An 11273-nucleotide genomic window follows, 5' to 3' on the forward strand; every position below is an offset into this window, starting at 1 on the left:
TGAGTTCCTATTTTTATTGAAGGTTCTAAAGTTAGTTAAGTATATTCCTTTGTTTTTTGTACTGAGCTTGTTGCAAGCAGCTGGTGTGGGTCTGCCAAACTGCTCACTCCCACAAGGACAAAATTCTTATTAAAGTTGTTGTCGCAAGCAACAACTAATAGGATGGTTTTGCTGCTGGAAGTAGGACCTGTATTCGCTGGCATTGTTGGACCCTCTTTAACTGTATAGTACGATATGTGCATGGATTAATTTATAGTACATATAGGTTATTTTGTACGACCATTTGATGATTCTTTATGAGAAAAATAATTATTTTATAATTGGATTTGAATGTAAACGAGGGTCGTCATCAAATATGATGTACTATACTGGTCTACTGTATCAGGTATATATTTGGTTCTGGATCTTGTAATATGAAGCTTACGAGTATCAGGCTTTAGAGAGATACAAGCAGTTGTTGATGCCTGATATAGTTAATACATTTAAGTATTTAAAAGCATGCTTGACTTGAAATTTGTCCGTGTTCTTTATAAATTTGTACGCACTTCCGTTATTAAAGAAGAATATTCTTTAATCATTGCATGGCACAGAAGGGTTACGCATAAAACATGAGAAGCCAAGAATGCAAAAAATTAATTTGGCCGCCTATCATATCTCAAACGCATATGAATGGATCTCTCTGTACTCTTTTTTTTTTTTAAAATATATATTTTGTAGATGCTACCTTCCAAACATAGGACCTCCCCCCACCTCATGTTCTAAGGGGAGGTGTGCCAACCAAGCTAGTTCTCTTGTTTCCTTGCACTCTAAAAATACAAGTTAAACTTGAGACTTTTTTATTTAGGCTATATATTGATAACCTAGTTTGCAAGAAGGAGAAACCCTGAATAATTTTCAATTTTGACAATTAATCAATGGACAAAGTAGTGATCAATTTATTCAGACCAGCAACTGTTGTTGCAAAACTTACAATAAGAATTCAAGAAGAGTTGGATAACAACATTAGATATTCAAAGCTAAATAACAGAACAACTAGTTGTCTTCAAACTTCAGGTTACCAAACCAACGACTGCAGGCATAGACTGAACAGAAGGCCTGAAACGCAGTCATTAACAAGAGCAGAATGGCTGCTAGAAGTGTGAGGAACTTCCATGAATTAAAGACATATTTCTTCATAAGCTTGCTTGTTTTGATTCTCCAATTCTTGTTGTAGTACTTATTCACATCTTCGATGACTCTATCTAGCTTTGGCACCCTCGTTAGCCTAACCGATTTACTCATACCATTCCATATATCAGATACCTCTTTGTCGCTCTTCATACGGTTTGAGATGATCCCACTTTGCCGCAGAAGCTTCACGTCTTCCTCGGTGTCTATGATTCCATTCATCAATTCGGTGTATCTTGTAAAAACTAGTGGCCCAAATATACCTGAAGCTTCATATGCTACCAAGTTCCTCAGTACAACTTCTGTATTAATGTCCAAAGTCACAGTGGGGAGATAAAATATACCGGATTTCATGCCAAAGCTAACCCCATTTATGCCCTCATGAGTCCGAGCAAACTTTACACCGGCATCAACAAGCTCGGTTACTGAAGGAATTATTATCTCCTCGATCAATGGTGGTTTGTTAATATTGGTAGTTGAGTTCAATTCTTCACTTTTGGAGTCCGCATTTGTTTGAGAGGAGAAGAACTGCTCGACGAAGTTAGTGAAGACTGAAAGCACAGGCAACTTACTGAGGACCTTCCATGGGAGTTGCACAAAGAGCTTTATGGGCCTTGAGGTCAGGACTTGTTTAACATAGCGGATCGGCACACAATTTAGACCTGATACGTTATTCCAAAGTGTAACAAAAACTCGTTTCACTTTGCCGTAATTCTCAAATTTCTGATCATTTCGTTTGCTTTCATCATCTCGAATGACTACTTCTATTGATTCTATTTGGCCTTTACATTTAGGAACGACCATGTGGTAGAGGAGTTGCAGCAGGTGCACATGTCGCGTGATATCGACTATATTACCTACCATCTTGAAGGGTGAAACTTCTTTCATGAAACTCTCCAATATTTCTGATAGCACTTCATCAGCAACTTGTGTCGATGAGCACTGGAACTCTAAAATCTTTCCTAGAAGAAAAAGAGGTACCTGATTCTCTAGCATCATGATGTCCCTAACTATGGCATTGTTTACCCAATTCACTTTAGAGAACCCGTTTCCTACAGCCTTAACTTCTTTATCACCATGATGGTTTTGAAGGAATTCGAGCAAGAAGCACACGTCAATGGCCATCATCCATGCCAAACTCTCTCCATTGTAATCAAGGTACCTGTCAAATGTCAGCATTCATTAGTATAACCAAGATGTTCTACTTCTAGCCAGCAACAGAATCATAACGGTTTAATGGAGCAAAGCTTAAGCAAGCCAACTGCGTATGATAGGCTTGAACTTTTATACCGGTGATAGGGGGCGCGGATCTTGTGTTCGAGTTCAATGAAGCAATCGACGATGAGCTCGAATCTAAGGTCTCTTAAAGCTTTTGCTGTTCTTTGTGCAGTGGCAATCTTGTAGCGCTCCATATCATAGAGCTCGGGCCGACCCTTGTGGTAGGGGCCAAGGGCAAAGAGCTGGGGAACGTAAGCTTCAGGGTTGGTTGAGAGGAGGGACTTGGGGACATCGAAAATTGCGACAGGAACGCTCGTGTCTTCCTCTTCGAGCATCTGTGCGAAGGCATGTCGGACGTGGACCAGCCACCGGAGCTCATCGAAGTGGGAATTGTTGGAGGAGGGCAATGAGGATTGGTTAGAGGCCATATTCTTCTCTGTGCAAAGCTTTCTTCTGGTTACAGTTTCTTTTTGCTCCAACTGTGTCATTTTATGGACGGAAAGAGAGCTTTTTATACAGCTTCAATATGAACTAACAAAGGAAGATATCTTTACTTTCTTTGTGGCTTACTACTTTGATGAATAAAAACATGGTGTGACTGATCAACCTTTTGCCTCAATGTTTTCCATGTGGTTTTAAGGTTGTTATCATGGGGGATAGCAAGAAGGTGATCCAAGAGGGAGGGCCTTCTTGTCATCGGATGACATGATGGGGTGTTTGTTTAGCAGCTATTAGTGGGAAGGGACATTTCTCTAGGTTCTACTATTATGCAGTAAGAGTATACGTACGTCAGGTCCTCATTTGATTAGAAGCCTGTCCGCTGCTCCATGTCAATATGTGATCTGGCCAAATAGGATAAGCATGGTTAAGAAAAAACAAAGAAGGTGGAGTTGCCTTTTTTTTTCCCCCCCCATCAAGTTAGGTGCAATATGGCTTATCACAAGGTGGAAAAGATAACTTTTCTTTTTCTAAAGTTAATTCTTTCCTGCTTCGCCATCCAGCGGAGCAGTTAAGAGTATATTTATTCTTGGTGCGTGTTACACGTGAATAGTATAGTTTGGCTTCTTGGTCTAGGGAAAAATCTTTATATAGTTAACTTCTAGGCTGACCACCTATAAGCTGCATCTCTTTCATATTGGAAATATTTATTTTTATTCCTTTTAAATTGAAAGAATTATCCTTCAAAAATGTTGTTTTCACAATTTCTAAAGATTATTTGCTGATTAAATTGAAGAAAATGAAGAATAACATGTACATGCGATATTTTGCCTTAAAATTCATATGTCGAGAAAACTATTTTCTTGTGTAGAGCCTTCTTATGCATCTTGGAAACAAATGATGCTTGTTTCCTCGAGAACCAAGCATGTGGAGGGAGATTGCTCATTTACTTGGGTAGTGTATAAGTCTACAACTTGAGCTATGCATAGGTTGTGTGATATCTTATTAAGTTCTTTTACTGAATTAGATGACAGCTGGGGCTCTTGAACAATAAAAATAACTTGTGTATAGGAAATTCCTACACCAATTGTGTAGAGGATTATTCTATCCTTAAAAAAAAAAAAATTGTAGGGGATTGAGGAACATGGTTTAGTGGCGTCTTGTTCAGTCAACACTAAATAATATATAGGGCAGCTTGCTTGCTTTTGTTGATTTGTCCAACAACTATAGATATTTTAATTTGGTCAAGGTCTACGCATATTTTTTTTCTTGATGTAAAGGGTCTAACCATGTTATTCACACTGTAAATATTGAAACAAGTCCATGGATATTTTTTGAATGAGTTAGCTAGGTTGCCACTTTAAGCTCAATGATGACCACATCTATGACATTTCGCTTGTGGAATAGACCATAAACGAGCCCCTACAGTCATATTTTTGAGGTCATGCTATGTGGTCCAACCATGACCCTGCATGGAAGTTTCATGCCACACGCCAAAAAGGATAGATGGTGGGGTTGTAGCGCCAAACACCAATCCCCACATGACGTATTGGTATGGCGCTTTTTTATTTTTTAATTTTTAATTACTGTTTTATTTTTTATATCAAGGTTGGGTCCGGTTTTTTTTTCTTAATTTTACAATGTGCATCGCGTGGGAAGGGCAAAGTAATTTGTAAGGCAGTATATTATGTGACAAAGAAATAAAAATTCTTGGTGAGCGAAGCATGAAGGAAGCCGAGCAAAGTTGCACTCACAAGGGTAGTCAAACACTCCATAGCAGCGATAGATCCGAAGAGTTGCATTTGAAAAATCCAAGGTTGCCCCGAATAGAGTGGTCCAAACCACTGGCCAACCTCTTTTTTAAAAAATTAATATGTTTTTGCAGAAATTAATTCTCCATCCTCCTAATGTCCACGGTATAACAAAATCTTCCTCTTGATTGGAACTGCCATTTTTGGTGCACAAATATTGCAATTCCTAATTCTTGGTCCCTAATAGTTATTTCAAATATTTTAACATTTTAGAAAAAGACCTAGTTCATGATCTAACATATTATAGCTTCTTCACATAGATATAACAAACACTAAATGAGATTCAAGTCTATTAGATGCTTTACATATTGCACACTATAAGTTTTCTAGAATTTTTTATTTATGATTTTGATATTTTCAAAATATAAATATTTTTTATGGCAGATTAGAACATGTTTTGTTTTGATTTTAGAAAAGGTTTAAATTTTTAACATTTATGTTATGAATAATTCTGCATTTGATTATTAAATAAAAGTAGACTTGCATAAATCCAAAGCCTAGTAGGGCCTTGTAGGTTTTTAGACTAATGACAACACATAAACATACATGCTTGCTTGACACAGCATGGCTTGGTCTGTCATGTAGTGCACGTGCAAGTACTGTTTCATGTTGGATCATGTAGTGATATGCGCATGCGCAATACGGACGCATGATTGACTAATGTGTTTGGCCATATTGCTATTTAAAATTAAAAAATTAAAATTCAAAATAAGGTGCCAACCGTCCTGATTTATTTTGAATTTGACTCTTGTATTTGTAATGTTTTTTTTACCGAGTTTACTCTTGCATCTGTAACGCTTGCAGCCTAGGACCTCTCATATCATGATGTCATGAGGGTACCACCCTGACCACCTAAATCCCATCACTTGCACACTTCTGAAATCCACATAAATTCTAAAACTAAGTAGCATAAAAAACACTTCACCCTAAGTTTGTGACATTGTCCCAGCGAGATCCACAGCGATAGACCGAGCAGAAGGCCTGCACGCACGTCAACAGCAGGAGCAACATAGCAGCCAGGAATGTAAGGATCTGCCACGACCCAAACACATAGGTCTTCATGATCTTCCGGGCCTTAACACTCCACCTACTGCTATGAAACTTGTTCACATCCTCCAACACTTTGTCTATGAAGCCTACTTTCGTCAGCCTCACCGATTTGCTCATCCCATTCCAGAGCTTTGCCACCTCCTCATCGTTCTTCATCCGGTTCAAGATGATCCCTCTCTGCCTCAAGAGCTTCACGTCCTCCTCAGTGTCGATAATCCCATTCATCAACTCCGTGTACCGAGTGAAGACCATTGGCCCCGACTCAACTGTTGTCTCATAGGCTACTAAGTTCCTCAGTAGGACCTCAGTGTTGACGTCCAAACTAACGGTAGGGAGATGAAATGTGGCAGTTCTCGAGTTGAACGATATTGTCGTCAAGTCCCCCTTAGTTGCTGAGAACTTCACCCCAGCATTGCTGAGCTCAGTCACTGAAGGGATCATTATCTCTTCGACCAAAGGTGGTTCGTTACTAGAGTCTTCGTCTTCTGATTTCTCATCACCTTGGAAGAAGAAGAGCTTTGCAACGCGAGCAGCCAAGATCGAGACCCCTGGGAACTTGGAGATGATCTTCCATGGAATCTTCACTAAGAATTTGATTGGCCTCGTAGCAAGGACTCCCAAGATTTGTGGGCCCGACGCCTGACTCCAAACCGAATTAAAGAATTTCTTCACATAGCTAGGATTACCCGTGGGCTTCGTGTCATTCAACTCAGGGATGCCGATATGGACTTCGGTTTCATCGATGGTTTCGCTTGCTTCCATCGCATTGGGAACAATCATGAGATAAAGTAGTTGTAACAAGTGGGCATGCCTTCTAACGTCGATGCTTGAAAAGTTCTCCATCATTTTAAATGGAGAAACCTCCTTCACAAACCCTATCAACATGTTCGAGAGCTCTTTATCAGCACTTTGATACGAAGGGCATTGAAATCGTAGGAACTTTCGTACTAGAAAGAGCGGTATCTGGTTCTCGAGCATCATGATGTCCCTAAGGATACAATTATAAGCCAACTTCATCCTTGCAGCATCAACCATATGGGACATTGTTGGGACCTTTCTAAAGACCTTTCCCTTTGCATTGGAATAGTTGCGAAGGAACTCAAGCAAGAAGGACGCATCGATGGTCATCATCCATGCCAAAGTCTCACCATTGAAATCAAGGTGCCTAAACAGCATCATAAGAACAAAGGCTTGATTAGAACACTAAGGACCCAAAACTAATAAAATACAAAGGAAAATGCTTTAGTAACTCAAAAGTCATTCAGCTGGGGTCTTCTGTGGTCATTGTTCCCTTCGAACTGGCATCATGAAAATGTGCCATTAAATGAAGCAAGTGATTGGTGCAAGGAACCTGAGTGACTTTGTGAGTGATTTTTCTAGGGTACCGCAGCTTTGATCCATTCGATTATAGTTTCAAAATAAATTTTAAGATAGTTTTTTTGGATTTTATATTACAGTTTTCTGAAAATGAAAAGCCATGTTTTTATTGTTTTCGAAAATGAAAAGGTCATGTGTTTGGGTATGGGGTTTGAATCTGTATACAAGTTAGTATAAATACATTAAAAGAAATTGTGGCTAGTTAGTATAGATGGAAAGACCATGTCTTATGAGATTTTGTCTCTTGGGATTCATGAACCTCAATTTATTATCTTTGAATAGGATCTTAATATGGTTCTTGAATTCCATGAAGAGTGTGTTTCTTTGTATTATAGTTTAGGTTTATAAATACTTCTTTATAAATTCCATGAAGAGTGTGTCCCTTTGTATTATATATAGTTGAATTCCATGAGCCTCTACTATCAATTTAATTTTCATAGAATTCCATGTTGGACAAGCATGTGATATAAGATTTATTCACCACTTTTGTAAAATGAATACTGTTTAACAAAATATCTACGAACAAGTTTTTCATAAGATGGAAATATATGTGTGCATATACATACATACATACATATATATATATATATATATATATGCATTGTTGTTAGTGTTTATGATTAGACAACACCCCATATGCATATCAAGGATCAGTACCTAACACTAGCATTACTACCATGGCAAAGCTATGCTTCAGCATGATACATTTGCCCCCGTAATTAGCCTTCTTTGGGATATTTTGTTATGTGGTATTTTAGCTTTTCACTCCTAATTATTCTCCTCTTGATGTAACATAATCTTATTTACTTTATGTGGATTTTAGCTTGTGGATATGTTAATAATACTAATTGCAAAATCCATGACAAGTAATGCATTTTGTGTATCTTGTAACCTATCAATTTTCCGATTAAAAATTTTATTGTTAATTATATGATTTGCAAAATCCCTAACAGGTAATGCAGATTGTATAATAAAAATAGGATGAATAAGTGTAAATTAATTTATCATGTTCTTATGATGTTCCAGTGATATTCGGGAATCCCCAACGGGTAAATGAATGTTGTGGATGCCACAGAAGTATGTAAATTAATTGTGTATGTTTATGGTTAACATGAATTTCTTCGCCTGTACCAAGTGGTGAATCTGCATTTGCTGAAATCCTAAAATTTGATGTATCAGATGGTATACTAATAATATGGATTAAAAATAAAGGATTGATATGCTTTTGGGGTGTTATAGGTATAAGGATACTATATATGTTGATCAGCTTCCTAGCAAATCTCAATTAGTGACTAATCAAGCAGAGATAGCCAAATATGGGGAAGATCTAAGCAAGTACAAGAACTAGAAATTAGCCAATGATGTTATTAAGTCTTATATCCTTAATGGACTGAGCAAAGCCCTCTGTATTACTTATTATTATACTAAGACTACCAAGGAGATATTGGACAAATTGGAGGCAAAATATCAATATAAGTCTAATGCTCATTTGAATAACTTATAGAAATGGCTCTAGAGAGCTAAACGTGAAGAAGAGGCTGATGTAAGAAAATATGTTAATAATACGGTTGCTATGGTAGATAAATTAGTATCATAGAATGAATCTAGACAAGAAGACTAAAGCCTCCACCATTATTAATCCCTTATGAAATCCTGTAAGTATATAGAAAATTTCTATACTTCAGCTAAAATTGAATGCAGTTGCTAAGAATAGGACCTTGCTCGATATGGTGAGGTCAATGTTAGCCTTTGCAAATTTACCTACTTCTTTTTGGGGTGAAGCACTTTTCATTACAGCTCATGTCCTAAATAGAGCACCTTCGAAGTCTGTTGAAAAGACTCCCTATGAACTTTGGTGTGGAAGGAAACCTAAGTTAAATTATATGAGAATTAGGGGTTGTGTTTCTCATATTCTCATTCTTGATCTTAGCTGAAATAAACTTAGGTCCATAACAAAGAGATGCTTGTTTATTTGTTATCCTGATTTTTCAAAGGGATATAGATTATTTGATCAAGTGGATAAGACCATTACTAAAAGTAGGCATGTGAAATTCATTGAGAATAGATTTGATCATGGTGAATGTCTTGGTGAAAAGTTATATCTTGAAGAAGTCAGTGACTTTCTTCCATTTGGAATTTCTTTGAACCCTGTTGACCAAGCTCAAGTGGCTTCTCATAACATAAAGGAACACCTTGCGCCTATACGAAAGGGAACTAGAGAAAGGAAACAAAGTTCAATTTTTCCCCTTTCTGAGTTCTATACATTTGTAGGTGATATTTTTGAGCAGATAGGATTAGATGAGGACATCTCAAATTCAAAGTCTTGTAAAGAATCTATTACAAACGTAATTGCCAAAAAGTAGAAATTAGCAATGGAAGAAGAAATCAATTCAATACACGAGAATAAAGTGTGAATCAGTTAACCTAGTGAAATATAAGTGGATATTTACAAGAAAGAGGAATGCTGAGGGGAAAGTTGAAAGATTTAAGACTAGATTGATAGGGAAAGATTTTTTATACAGGAATCTTACTGATGATATTTACATGGAGCGGCCTATAGATTTCATTGAAGCCAGAAATGAAAATAAAATATGTAAAATAGAGGGACTTAATCTGTTATTGATGTATTATGAGATTGAAGTATAATGATTTTTCTGAACATCAATAATAATTCCATGAAATGCATATATGGTGATATGTGTTATTACTATTTATTGTTGTATAACTAGTTATTAATTGAATGGATATTTGTCAGTGCTCAAAGGTACGCCTTGAGGTCCAACTTCTTTATTAGGTATACATTTGTCGGTGTATATAAAAGAGTGTGATAGGGGGTGAGGGTTGGATTTAAATTGTTCAGGCCTATGGAATGTTTGGGGAAGATTTCCTTAGTGGCTAATACTCAAGTTTGAATGGTGGCTAAGTAAGGAAGAAATAATTTAGTATCCACTTTCACCAAGCGAGGCCACTACTACGAAGTTGCGCGGATACGATAGCTTTCTTCAAAGACGGGGATGAAGGATGTAATATGAACGGTGGACCATTTTGTTTTAACATGTACCAATTTGATCCCTAGTGTCTAATCTAAAAGTATATATATTGTGTTGGCCCAAGTTAACTATATCAGTATATACTAGAGTGTTTGAGATAATACCCGTTATCGAAGCTTTTGTTTTGAATTGTATGTGTATATATCTTTATTTTGAAACCAAGTGGAAGATTATTAGATTTATGGTTTCGAAAATGAATTTTAAAATTTTTTTTTGTATTATATTAATTTTTGTTAGAAAATAAGAATACATGTCTTTATTGTTTTGGAAAATGATAAGGCTATGTGCTCGGGTGTGGGCTTTGAATCTAGTATACAAGTTAGTGCTAATACATTACAGGGAACAGTGTCGAATTAGTGTCCTTGTGTAAGAGGTGGAAAAACCATGTCTCTTGGGATTTATGAATCTCAATTTATTATCCTCAAACAGGGTCTTAATGTGGTTCTTGAATTCTATGACGACAGTGTATCTCCTGATATGACGGTATAGGTCTAGAAATACATTCTTTGGTCCTACAAGTCGGGTATACTAGAAAACTTATATAGCCTGGTCGTAGATATTATTTTCCACTATTTGGAGCACTAGTTCTGAAGATGAAAGAATTTTTGGGATCATGCCATGTATGCGAATTATAAAATTTGTTTTGGAATCTATGGATAGAAAAATAAATATTTTTCTAACAATTTTGTAAATAGCTAACATGCTCAAATATAAATGATTAGGCATTGAAATAAACAACTCGTCACCCTAGCTAAGAGGCTAATAGAAGAGTAGAGGAGACCTATGGTAGTGGGATCTAATCGTGTGCTCTTTTTTAATGAAGTACTCGACAAGTTGTCGGAGTTTGATGCTTTGGAGCTGCTTCTGTGTCCTCTTGGCGGTGGCAAGTTTATAGCGCTCCATCTCGTAGAGCTGGGGGTGCCAGTGGTGGTATGGTCCGAGTGCGAAGAGCTCGGGGTTGTAGGCTTCCGGCTTGATGGAGAGCAATGTCTTGGGGACGCTGAAGACCGAGACGGGGATTTGGACACCCTCTTCGACCTCCTCTTCAAGGGTGCTACAAATTTGGGTCACCCATCGGCGCTCGTCAAAGAGGAGAGAACCATTGGAAGAGGCAATTGAGTTGTCGCTAGAAACCATAGTCCTGCCACAAAGAATGGCACCT

At 37.3% G+C, this 11273-nt stretch overlaps 2 protein-coding genes across 2 annotated transcripts; both read right to left on the bottom strand.

Annotated features, from left to right (window-relative positions):
• Positions 1-856: 856 nt before the first annotated feature.
• On the bottom strand, positions 857-2899 carry LOC103721373 (putative UPF0481 protein At3g02645). The gene is made up of 2 exons (XM_008811547.6): positions 2458-2899; positions 857-2329 (listed from the first exon to the last, which is right to left on the bottom strand). Exons 1-2 carry the CDS (start codon positions 2871-2873, stop codon positions 1033-1035), a joined length of 1713 nt encoding a protein of 570 aa, XP_008809769.4. The 5' UTR covers positions 2874-2899; the 3' UTR covers positions 857-1032.
• A 2587-nt stretch (positions 2900-5486) lies between these two features.
• LOC103721372 (putative UPF0481 protein At3g02645) lies at positions 5487-11273 on the bottom strand. The gene is made up of 2 exons (XM_039132089.2): positions 10893-11273; positions 5487-6849 (listed from the first exon to the last, which is right to left on the bottom strand). Exons 1-2 carry the CDS (start codon positions 11246-11248, stop codon positions 5556-5558), a joined length of 1650 nt encoding a protein of 549 aa, XP_038988017.2. The 5' UTR covers positions 11249-11273; the 3' UTR covers positions 5487-5555.

This window comes from Phoenix dactylifera, chromosome 2 (assembly GCF_051530095.1).
Source record: "Phoenix dactylifera cultivar Ajwa chromosome 2, Ajwa_hap1_PhDact_Kaust_v1.1, whole genome shotgun sequence".
Lineage (NCBI taxonomy): Eukaryota > Viridiplantae > Streptophyta > Magnoliopsida > Arecales > Arecaceae > Phoenix > Phoenix dactylifera.

Excerpts from the sequence above, each read along its gene's own strand:
- LOC103721373 (XM_008811547.6), bottom strand. The coding sequence starts at position 2,873 with ATGACACAGTTGGAGCAAAAAGAAACTGTAACCAGAAGAAAGCTTTGC. Across the intron at positions 2,330-2,457 it reads ATCCGCGCCCCCTATCACCG|GTACCTTGATTACAATGGAG; the intron begins GTATAAAAGTTC and ends GACATTTGACAG.
- LOC103721372 (XM_039132089.2), bottom strand. The coding sequence starts at position 11,248 with ATGGTTTCTAGCGACAACTCAATTGCCTCTTCCAATGGTTCTCTCCTC. Across the intron at positions 6,850-10,892 it reads ATTAGATCCCACTACCATAG|GCACCTTGATTTCAATGGTG; the intron begins GTCTCCTCTACT and ends GATGCTGTTTAG.